A 12691-nucleotide genomic window follows, 5' to 3' on the forward strand; every position below is an offset into this window, starting at 1 on the left:
GAGGTCATGAAAGAGTTACGTTCCTCTAGCACATTATAGCACTATGATCTCACTACATTGTCAGTATGACAATGGATGCAGGATAAAGGGATCCACTCAGCAGAGGATAGCAGCTAGGGTTCTCTACAGAAAAGGAACACAGGATGCAATACATGATTAACTGCTTTGAATAGGGAAAAAAATTCCTTCCACTAGACCCACACGCCATACACAAAACAAGCTGCTAAGAGCTGCAAACTAAACAATTTTGTTGTTGCACTGTTTTTACGTGTGACTGTTAGATACCAGTTATCAGGCAATATACAAGCATAGAACTGTTTAACCTGCACAATTATTAACATTTTAGCTTTTTTTTTCCTTAAGACATCTCAGCTTGAAAACCTGATTTTTTTGCTTTTAAACTTTTTTAGGCATCATTTTACCCTAAGAAAGAGCCCTAGATGTCCTTGGAAATTGACAGTGCTTCATAGAGGCAATATAACAATGAATTAGTGATCCTCAAATCTTTATATTGAGATTTAAAAGGTTTAAAAATAGTCAACTATAGGTACAGTGCCTCAGCAAAGGCACGAGAATGGCCTTGAGCAAATGAGAGCAGAATATGCTCTGTAGAGTCTTCATTATCATTGAGAATGAGAAGAGAGACAAGTAAAGTGAGTTTCATCTCAGCAGTAGAGGTTTTTAAGCCATGGTAATTCCAAAAGAGAAGTACTACATTTTACTTGTAAAAGAGAGGATGTTCTAACCAGGATTCACTAAATGCCACTGAACAGGTTGCCTATAGTATGTAATACCTATTTTAAACTAGAAATCTAGACATATTTTAGTAAAAAAACCCAAAACAAAACCAAACAAAACCACCAAACCCCAAAACTAACTAACAAAAACCAGGCACAGAAATTAACCAAGGGCATTAAAAAAAAAAAATAGTATGAAGAGGTGATTCTGAGGGGTATGCAACCTCTTCTACCAGCATCTGAAAACACTGCAATCCACAGATACATTCTTATGTATTAACACAGCTATGTCATAAATCAGTACCAGTGAGATAAATCAAACAAGAAAACATATCTGGATAGGAAATATTAGTATGAAAGAATAATGCAGTTGTTTTGGGTTTGTTTTTTTCTTCTTCACTCAGGATGAATAAGCCAGAGGAAGACAGATTAGAAAATGCAGTAATTAGTAAAACTCTGGGGGCTTCTCACATCACACAAGTAACTTATTTTCTAGACAGAAAATTCAGAATAGTCATGAAAGCCATACTCTCCCATTCACCTTATAACAAAACCAAATCAGAACAGAACAAGATCTCTATATTTTCCACCAGTTCTCACCACAATATATCTTAACAGTAATTTTAAACACATCAAATATTTAAGTGGAATTGAGCCAAAACCTGTATGAATTATTACATACCCCATTCTCTGTACGCTTCTCCATAGGTATATTTATGCCATTTCTTTGATTTTGGGCTTGACGTCCACCTAAACGTAAAGCATCGCTCTTAGTGCAAAGTTCAGTTCTCAACACAAATTGTTTTAACTCCTGAAATCTGTTCTTTTTAAGGGCTTTCATATAAAACTTTTACCTGTGAATTTTTATTCTGCTAGTACCAACTCTTTTTTATTAAGCTGTTCTTTGTAAGCAGTGGAATCAGCAGAAATAAAGCATTTAATTCACAGACTTCCTCTGTAAAATGTACAGACATGCAGCTCTGCTTTTCTGACTTCTGTTTAGGCAACGATGTCATGAAAGGGAACGTACCAGAAACCTCAGCTCAAAGCAGTTAAGGACTCAGCCAAAATTTGAAATTCAATTGTTAGAAGTAGTCAGATTAGTTGAATGAGTAACAATTATCTGAGCATGCAAATACACATCTCGTTTCAAGATACCTTCCCTAAGCTCCAGACAGTCTGACAGCCATTAGTATATAATGCACTGCCTCAAGTCTTCCTATAAATTAAGTCTATACTAGCTAGATCAGAAAACTGAAATCCTTCTATTTAAGTCTTTTAAGAAAGCCCCACTTCATCCAGCACTTTTTTTATATAACACTTTTCCTGCAGAACCAAGCAGACAAGCAATTTTTCAAGGTGTGAATTATTGCCACTACAAAAATATATCTACATGAAGTTCTGAGAAAGCAAAGCCACTGAGACTTCTGCCAATGATGTCTGTAAAATAGATTTTAATTTCTAAGGAAGTCAAAGTACTTTCCCGATTCTTTTCTGTGGGCAACTGAAAGAGAGCAGTCAAAAAGAACAATCCCACCTTCTCAAGATATAGGGACTTAATCTCAACAAGAAAAAAGTACGCATTAAGCCTCTAATACCCATCAACATTTCCGGATCAGAATTAAGCAGAACAGAAACCAATTTTACTACAAAAACATTGCTCAACAGAGTAGAAGAAATTATTCTAGAGAAGGGAATTTAAGAATGGCAATATATGTGCCACTGAGAAAGGTTCAAAATGGTTTTGGTATAGGGAAGTTGTATTACACATACATCTACTGAAGTTCACTGAATGAACTGATATTCAAACTCACTTGAGAAAATTTCTAAATATGATTAAGTTACAACATTACAGGATAAATGTACTTACTCTGTTCATTACTTTCAGCTGGTGACTCCTCATGACGAAGAAAAAATTTCACCTCTTCTCTGCGGGGACCCCATTTCTGTAGGTGGTCATACATCATGTGATCGAAGGGTATGGGGCGTTCTAAAAGTAAAAGATCAAAAGACTTTTCATAAAAAATTTTCAATTAAGCAAAGTTTAATACAACTCTCATGAAGAATCAGAATGTCTTTCTTGGTAGCAATTGAACCTATCCGATACATTTTGTATCATGAAAAGAAAAAAGCACCAACACGCAACAGCTGCATTGTATTAAAAGCTAGACAGTTACTATCAACCTGGCTCACTGCTTAACAGCAGTACATAACCAGTTTTCAAAACCATACAAGGAATCACAGTGTTTAGAAACCCTAATTTAGGAATTGTTCATCACAACCTTTTTCACAATGCTGATCTTTGCACCTTTGCTCTCCATCACCACCAGAGGGATATTTTGTTCTATTATTAAAATGATTAATTCAATTTGAACCTCCAGGTTTCCACTCAGACTAAAAGCCTTACCATTATACTGACATTCCACCTCCTAAGAACTTGAGCAGGTGCTCCCACCCCAATACACTATGCCAGACATTAACTTCCAGTATATGTGGAATTACTGGCAAATCTTTGAACAAATAAAGGCCAAGTTCTATGCAGCAGTAAGTCTTTCTGTTTTCCTCCAAAGAAATGTAAAACATTCTCATAGTGTAGTTATTTCTTCCAAATTGGTCAAATACACTATTACTAGGAGGCTGCATGCTATATAGTTAGTATTTCAAAATGAAAAAAAAAAAAACCAACCAAACAACCAAACAACCCCTCACCAAAAAAGAAAAAAAACACCAACCCACCAAAAAACAAAAATCAAAAGCAAAGTTTCCCATGTTTCCATAATTATACTTGCATTTATTTTAAAAGTTTTAGGGTAAGAAAATCTCCCCTTTAAGATTTAATACCAAGCACAGAGTTAGAAGATCAGAATAAAATTATACTAGAAGACATTTAGCTTTCCTACATGCAGCACCACGTCAAACCAATATGAGATTAGGCTTGTCTGGAAACCAAAAGGTCGAATTTGCGTTCTTCATTGTTAAAAGAAAAATGTTCTCTGCCCCCAAAAGCCAAACCACAGTATCTCCTACCAGGCACAGCACCACTGACAATTTGTTATCCATTTCATACTCAACCTGTTTGAAATAAGAAGACAAAATGATTGAAAGATATAACAGGTATCTTGGTGAAAGCTTGGGAAAACCACATCGCAAATATACCTTTTTATAATGAAAGTTACCTAAATTTATGTGTATTATGAACTACATAATGTATACATGCCTTGATACACTTGGGATACTCGTCATATTTAAGAAACAATACATTTTCATGGCTTGATTCACAAGTGTCTTGTCAGAATCTGTGACTTCAAATAGGTATAATGATTTGCACAAATTCACCACACTCAATCTAGCTGTTTTCAGTGGGGAAGGGTCATTTAAACCACATGCTAGTTATATTCATCAGCTGACTGGTTACTCATCTTCCTAACACAGCACGCTCCCTGCCCCAAGCCCCCATAACACCTGGATTTAAAAAGATAGAAGTTTATCTTTGCATTTTGCTGTTCCTCGTTCAAGTAGACTCCAAGAGCCACTGTCAATAGTGTTTACGCACACATGAACAAGGTCAGGGCCCTACTACAACTCAGTTCTTGAAAAGGAATTTTAAAAACATGATTTTCAGGTTTTTCAACTCCTAAAGTAAAGTAAGATTTCAAGCACTTTGAAGCATATCCACTACGACTTCAGCATAAGTCTTCTAAAGATCAGAGCGTAAAAGTTTTAACATGGTTTAGTTCAGGGACCCAGAAGATAATCTTTAGGAATCTTTCCCAAACAGAAAAATTTCGAACTAACCCTAGCAAAAACTAAAGCTTAATAAAAAGGTACCGAGAAACTGGATGTCTGAACAGGGCTGGGCTAAATCTGGAATGGTGAGGAGTGGCTGCAGCATTGCTCCCGGTTAGGCTGGAGTGCCATAAAATAAAAGGTTTCATTTACATAATGTACCTTGAAGAATCAAGGCTAATATTTTCCAGATATAACCATGGAGAGAAATGGGAAAGACAGGTTCAACTACTTTTGTGATTTTTCTACAAAAAAAAAAACCAAAAAGCAACAAAAAACAACTTTGGGATATGTTGCCCTAAATTAGAAAATAGGTTAAAATAATATCAACATCATCATCACTTAAGAAAAATGAAGCAGCACTAATTATCCTGCACAACTTAGCTACATGAAACACATTCAGAAAAGAAAGAAAGAAGATATGGACATTAACACTCGACACAAGACATGATGACAATTGAAGTCCCCATCCCTTCATTCAGTTAAAATCCTCTAAGTCTAGAAAAACTGCAGAAAAAGCACGATCTTATATTTGCTGTAAATTAGGACAGCACAGAGATATTTTCTGGAAATACCTGTTCTTTAAGGATGAAAATCAAAACCTAAACAACCAACCTGTAGTTAAACTTTATAACAGTTGTTACAGCTTCAGAGACACTTCTCAGTAATTGTTTCACAATACTATTTCAAACTTCCATTTTATTAAGTTTAAATATAGGAGAATGAAGAAAAGGTGAAACAGGAGAACGGGTGTAGAGTAATAATAAACAGGCTGGATCCCTGTACATGAACACCACATTAAAAACAATTATCTAGAGAATGTTTTCATTAATAACTAAATGGAAGACCATCATATGCATATATCCATCATTATTTGCAAAAACTGCTTCAGATTTTAAGCTGGATGGAAATTCTGGAAGACTTTTGAGATCTGAGCTAGACTCTTTTCCTTTCAAGTACAAAGTTTTGAGGATGGGCTAGTTTTAACTATTCTGAAATGTCTGAAGCACCCTGAAAGACCAGAACACAGATACTGAATCAATGTTTTAGAAGAGAATTGCAAAAAACCTCTCTGTTAGAACTCTATGTCCACTATTTAAAACAAAGTTTCACTACTTCAGAAGCCCATCTAATCCTGATTATAAGTATCCTGCTGTTTGTAACAAACACATTTATGCCTGCTGTACATGAAAACACAATACTGAGAAATGGATTGTCTCTGTAGTAGGGGAGTTCACTGCAAGATCAGAAATTAGTCTTTTCCCCCCTCAGGTTTGCTGAAGTACACTTGCAGTAAGTAACTCTCTCTTTCAGAGCCACTTGTCTCTATGTTACCACTAAATTGAGGAAGATCAAATAATACCAATTGCTGAAGGGCATTCCAGATGTCAATTAAGTGAATAATTAAGTACTTGGTGGATTTAAAAGGTTGAAATCCATCCTCTCTTAAACACAAGCTCCTAGCATCACAGCTGTCTTTCCTCCCTGCTATTTGCAATAGTTGGGGAACGAGGAAGAACATTCTGGTGTTTTTTTTTCCTGTAACAGCATGAGAAATCCATGCAAACAGAGAAAGCTTCACACTGACAAAGCACAATGTACTAAAACATCAGACACAGAGACTTTTTCAACTATTACTCACCTCAAGAAACTAGAAAGAAGGGGGAACACAGAATGAAGTACAAAAATGAAACACAAATAAACCAAATGTTTATGTCATACAGCTCTAAGAAGAATCAGTTTCTTAACCCTAACACAAACAATACCTAAACTATTTTACAATGCTTGGGAAGCTCCTCAACCATTTCTTTGTCACACAAAAAAGCAGAGAGAAAAGCTAACATAATAAACAAATACGTTTTCCAGCAGCTAAGCTATTGTAATCCTCCTCTGAATGCTTGAAATCTTATGTAAATTTTGAAGTAAAACTTTCACAGATTTTAATAACATTTTTCTGGAAGACAAATTGTCTCTGCCATCCTCTAGAAATAATATTAAGTATTTCTCATTCAGAAGAGAAAGTTTGTTAGAAGAGACAGTAGTTTGTTAGATGGGTAGAGTTTAGGAAATGGACAAGCTTCTGGGCACACAAACTGGGTTTTGTACCTGATAATAAAACTACAATATACAAGCCCTATTGCTTTGAATTTGAGTAGACATGTATTATTCAGTGGGGCTACCTAGAAGAGGCTGTGGCAACCTACAGAATGGAGGAATTAAGCACATTCACAAGAGGACGGATATGACAGCACTCTTGTCAGTGAGAGCTATGATTGCTCATCTGTGCAACATAGAGAGACTACCAACAAAAAAAAAAAACACTTGTATGACAAAAGCTAATGTATTTATTCAACCCATGATTTTCTGTATTAACTTCTAGTTTTAATTTTACTTTCAAAAATGTCCACTGAAAAACATCTGTAGCCCTCTCTTGAGGATAAGGGTTGAGGGGTCAGAGACACCGTATTAGAAGAAAAAAAAACCCCACACTTTCACTGGCACAACATGCCAGAATTTCATTGCAAATTGCTTTACACTTCCCACTCAGAAACATAGTTTAAGTTTTTTCTTGTTGTATCTGTTGCATTTAACTGTTTAGACATGTTTTCTGCATCAGATTTCTGCTCCAGGCAAAACTACTTTTAAAAACTTCAGGGGAAAGAGTTCAATTCAGCTCTCAGCAGCAGCTGAGGGAAAAATTAACATATTTTAAAAATCATTAAAAAAAAAAAATCAGGTTGCTTCACTGAGAAATTTATATACCCTACATTTTGAGGCAATAAGATGAGGCCACCAAAACCCAGGGGGTGAGTGTGGGGCTGTGTGTGTGTTAACAGTATCCTACATTTAAGAGCAACAAACAAAATGCTTGTGTGCTTGTGCTGGAATTCCTGTCAGAAAGATTTAAAATCAATGTGCAGAACTCCTTTTTGCTGGCAGTACAGGCATGTCAGAGATCCAGAAACATATGTAAGTGTTTAATTTTTTTCTGTCCTTCTCTCTAGTCTTTTCTGTTCCACGCTTTCAGCTGAATAGATTTATGTAGTTATGACCTTTGGTATTTAGCAAGTGAAGTTAGGTTTGTGAAAGCACCTACATGCAAGTTTTTAAAGCAACTTGGAGCCACAAAGCCATTTTGGAAAGACTGACAAACCCATTCAATACATAGAAGATTCGGGCAGGACTCTGCTCCTGAATGGAGGCATTTGTATATAGATGTCTACTTCAGAAAACTGGGTGAGGTCCAATGCTCAAAATGGAACAGATAACAACTAGCTGAAATCAGTGACCTCCATGTTCTACTTACAGTAATATCTAGATCTCCACTGACTATAGTGGGACCAAAGATGCATAATTCACGGGGTAGGTACCCAAAATTTAGTCTTAGTCTCTCCATCACAACTTCCTGAAGAAGTTTTATTTTGCACTTCCTAGAAACTTTTAGCTTTATGTATCTAACACTTTGAGATATATTACATCCACAAATACACCTTCTCCATCGTAGAAGTTATTATAGAAATCATGTGCTTGCATCTGCCAGAGCTGCATGGTCTAAGTGTCCGACAAAGATGCTGTGGATCACTTTTCTGGTTTCCAGCAATCCTCTGAAGCTAGTTGACAACATTTGCTGTATTTTTTAAGAAGTACATCCTCAAAGTATTGTAAAAGCAGAAGAACAAATCATACCATACATGTACACTTTCACAGAGAAGTGACTGGAAATATTAGGGATATTTGAATTCTCATCCAGTTAGGAAATGGCTTCTTGAGGAATCCTCTCCCTTTACAAAGTCTTAAAACAGTTTAGAAAAGAAAAACAGTTTCCCCAGGAGGAAAATATTCTAGGTTGCTAATACTTCAAAGCTCCAAAGGCATATGAATAATGCCCATTTTGTCTGACAAAAAAAAACCCTGAGCAAAATAAAACACCTCTAAGTAAAATTTAAGAATTCAATATCAAGTTATGACCTCCCCATTCTTCATATAAAAAAAGGTAACAAACAGCTTAAGCAGGGCTGACCTTAGTAACTTAAGTGATAAGAACTTGCCTAAATGTTATACTCAGCCATCCACCGATTCTACTCTCATCCGTACACTGATATACTATAACCTGGAGGCTGTAATACATATGCAATCACAAGAATCCATCTAGGAACAGAATACATAATAGGACTGTTTTGATGCACTCCTGAAAAGAACTGCTCATCCCATTATTTTGTAACACGGGATACGGGCACTACTACTTGCCCTAAGGAAGGTTATCAAATACTTGGGACAAAATGTTCACAAAGAAACTGGAGATACTATGTCCAATTCTGGCACAATTCTGTCTGCAGAACATCTGCTGTTCATGACACAGAAGGAAAAAGATCTATACCCATTCATAAATTTCAGGTTGGGATCACATGCCTAAGTGAGGTACCAGGATCTGAAAGCATGCAGGTGGTAATCTGCATCCACTGACTGTAAGAGAAGATCACTGAGCTTCTGTGTTGTCATTTAAATACCCTCCACCCAATATATGCTGCATGCCTATTTGAAATAAATGGCTTCTAGAAGTGAAAATACACACAAACACCCTCCCCCCCTTTCTTTTTTTCAAGGCGGGGATACTGTATACTTCATTTACGTAATTTGAAAAACTGAAATACAGAACACCAATGTATCTTATGCATGCATTCCATCAAATATTCCATCTGAGAAGAAAAAAAAAAAAAAAGTCAAGATTTGCATTAATCTCTACAGATACTGAATTACCATGCTTTGCATCAAAGTTTGCTAGGAAAAAAAAGTATAATTTGAAATCACTAATATTGAAAAGTCAGTCTTACCTTTTTTATAGTTGGTACATATATTTAAATCAATTTCCACTGAACAGTTTACTTACCATTTCCACGCCACACTTCAGCCAGATGGCAGCTTCCTTCTCCAGGCTCTTTGCAGAACTCTACTACATCACGACAGGTTGTTTCTGGTGTAATTGGAACTTCTGTCAAAATCTGTTCATTGTTGCTCAGAAACACAGTTAAAATCATCTGAAAGAAAAAAAAAGCCGAATATTAAAGAAAGAAAAAAAAAGCCAAGAATAAGATTATGGGTAAAATTTATAATCCCCCTGTAAATGCTAATGTATGCTTATGGTTGGTTGCCACAGTCCATCAAAGTAGTTTTCAGTTTCTTGTAACTTTGCCAAAGCTTTACTCCTTTGTGCTGAAATTTTTTGACAGTGCACTGAACTGACTTTTTGGTTGTGTTGTTTTTTTTTTTTTTTGGGGGGGGGGGGGGGGGTTAAAGGCTTCAGTTGAAATGGTTTAGTTCTGTCTGAAAATACACCTGGGACAGAAGGAACAAGTTTTGGCTATGTTAGATGCTTGAAATGATAACATTTCAATGTTGCAAATGAATTCGTACTTCCGCAAAGTAACCTGAAGGTGCCAACCCTTTGCATGATGGATGTCACTTGCAATTGTCTGAAGATAAGAGTTACATTTGGTTGAATTGCAAACCTTTGGTTAAATGGTAAACCTCAGAGTTTTAAAGAAAAATAGGGAGAGGAAAAGAGTTACATTTTGTCAAGCTGTATTTTTTCAATATACTTTGCTAGAACTAAAAACCTCTGAAAAGTCAGTTCTATCTGTACTTCTTTGGCCCTACCCCCAGAGCTTGCTCTGTTGATTGGATGTAGATGCAACCTCACCATAGTGGTACTCACTGTTACAACATCAAAAGACTGTTTTACCTCTAGTAACTGCTCCCAGCCGCTCCAGCTGGAAAGTACCCACAAAACAGAAAATAACTTTTCTTCCCCTCCCCCCAACTCTTTACAACATTCACAATGACTTGACATCAAGGAAAACAGAAAGAAGGAAAAGTGGGGTGAAATCTATAAAGGAAAAAGCCTAGCACTATGGGTTGCTGTAAACTTCTGTTCCAGTTCCTTGCTGCACCTTAAATGCATGTCTTCACAAACATCTACCTAGAGATATTCCCATCCCTCTTCATGTTAGCAGATGTAACTTGCCATAAAGTGAAATACTCAAAAACTGTTTACGTTAACTTAACAGACCTCACCCCCCTGGTGCCTACATATTATGATATGATCATTAATAATATGTTCATTTGCTACATTCCCCTTACTAAGGTCCATCGCCTTATGCAGTATTCTACATTTATTTGTTCTGTAGGCCCTCATGTAATTTACTTCAAATGCTGGAAGTGTATAGTTAACAGCTGAGGGGCTCATTAAAAGGAAAAGATAAACTTTCTACCAAGAAACAAAGTCCTAATACAATGGTGCTGCAGTGATTTATTTTTTCCTGTGTTGAGAACCAATAAACGTTGTATTCAAAGACAAGTATTCCTACATTACACTAAAGCCTCTGAAAGATAACGCACCCTAAGCACCTGCTTAAAATTAAACAGGTGCTTTTAATTCTCTGCACTTGAATTTCCCATCTGTAGTCAAAATACTTTCCTGTAAACAAGAGCTACTGTAATGTTTAAGAAGACAAAGATACCACAATAATATACGTCCCTACAGAATGTGACAAAATTTTGTCGGCAAAGAAAGTTCTTTCAGATTGTCGTGGTTTAAACCCAGTCAGGTAATTCGTTCGCTCACTTCCCCCCCTTTCTTGCCCTCCCCCTGCTCTCGGAGGGACGGAGAGGAGAATCGAAAAGAATGCAACTCCCACAGGTTGAGATAAGAACAGTTTAGTAACTAAGGTATAACACAAATCACTGCTGCTACCACCAGTGATAATAATGATAAAGGAAATTACATCATCTCACCACCAGCCGACCGATAACTCGCCCCCCCCAGCCCGACCAAGATCTGACCGATACCTCCTCCAACCCCGCAGTCTCCCAGCCCTTCCGGCTGACTCCCAGTTACCTCCTGGGCATGACGTGCTGTGGTATGGAATACCTCTTTGGTCAGTTTGGGTCAGGTGTCCTGTCTCTGCTTCCTCCTGGCTCCCCCTCCTCCCTGGCAGAGCATGAGGCTCACAAAGTCCTTGGCCAAACCAAAACATCCTTGTTATCAGCTCTGTTCCCCAGCTGAAAGTCAAAACACTGCACTACACCAGCTACCAAGGAGGAGAAAAATGACTGCTACTGCTGAACCCAGGACACAGATCTTTCCAGTAAATGAAACATGGCATCACATGTTGAGTCACAAAGATTAAACCTGATTATTTTAAAGGTCTTCATTAAACGCACACTCTCCACTTAAGCAGAGCTGTGCCTCAATTTGCATAGGCAATTCTTAAAAACATTCATAATACTTTTATCTGTGGGACACAAACATGCACCAAACTAGAGATTTGCATTACTAGATACTGGGCGAGAGCAGTCAATAGGATTCCAAATTCCAAGCACAAATTCCAAGAAAGCCCAGGCTTCAAGCTCTCAGTCTCCTCGTCAGTCCTCCAGGCTTTTTAGTCCATACTTCTATTCTCCCTCAGGCTGCCAAGTTTGTATCCTGAAGTTTTCAAGTAACTACAACACAAGAAGCAGTCATCCAGGGCTTTGTGTATACTAAAAATCATCTCCAAGTTTCTCCAACAGCAGCATTAAAGGAAGCTATAGAAAAATCTGTGGTACGAGATAGAAGGAACTCTAGGATGCAGCCACAGATAGCAACAAAAGTGCCTGTAACCACATACTATAAAGCAGCTCACAATGTTATTTTTCCCCCATAGAAGATTCAGATGTAATCTGAATATTCAGTGGCTGTGGAATCTTTTCCAGAATAAATATCTGATGTGGAATCTAGTAGTGCAATTTGACCTTAGATTTAAGAAGTCATATATGAACATAAAACAATAAGCTTTAGAAGAGGTCATCTGCTGCAGCCTCTTGGCCTCAGAGGCAGGATCAACTATACCTATCTCATTCTTCAGAGATGCTTGTTTAACCTGTTCTGAAAAGCCTTTCATGATGGAAATTCCACCATTTCCCTGAACCATCCACTCCAGAAATCCAGGATTCCTGTTGCAATGAGAATTTTCTTGAAGTCTATCCAGAGCTTTCCTTGCCACTATTTAAATCCACTAGTTCTCCCAGCCACAGGGAAGACAGAAAATCCTTCCCCCCACCTTTTTTCTTTTTCCTCTGCAGTTAAATTTAAGGAACATATAAAAAGTAAATTAAGTTAAATTGAACAA

At 37.1% G+C, this 12691-nt stretch overlaps 1 protein-coding gene across 4 annotated transcripts in view; it reads right to left on the reverse strand.

Moving 5' to 3' along the window:
• The window catches only part of PPP1R13B (protein phosphatase 1 regulatory subunit 13B), a 73496-nt gene that overhangs the window by 35958 nt on the left and 24847 nt on the right, over window positions 1–12691 (reverse strand). For all 4 annotated transcript variants that reach the window (XM_062628032.1, XM_062628033.1, XM_062628031.1 and 1 more), the window contains exons 2-4: window positions 9412–9559; window positions 2608–2727; window positions 1420–1487 (exon numbers count right to left, since the gene is read on the reverse strand). In XM_062628032.1, coding sequence (XP_062484016.1) covers window positions 1420–1487; window positions 2608–2727; window positions 9412–9559 — 336 coding nt within the window. The remainder of the gene's footprint in view (window positions 1–1419; window positions 1488–2607; window positions 2728–9411; window positions 9560–12691) is intronic.

This window comes from Pezoporus occidentalis, unplaced genomic scaffold (assembly GCF_034315485.1).
Source record: "Pezoporus occidentalis ecotype Australia unplaced genomic scaffold, CSIRO_AGI_Poc_V1 ctg31, whole genome shotgun sequence".
Taxonomy (NCBI): Eukaryota; Metazoa; Chordata; class Aves; order Psittaciformes; family Psittacidae; genus Pezoporus; species Pezoporus occidentalis.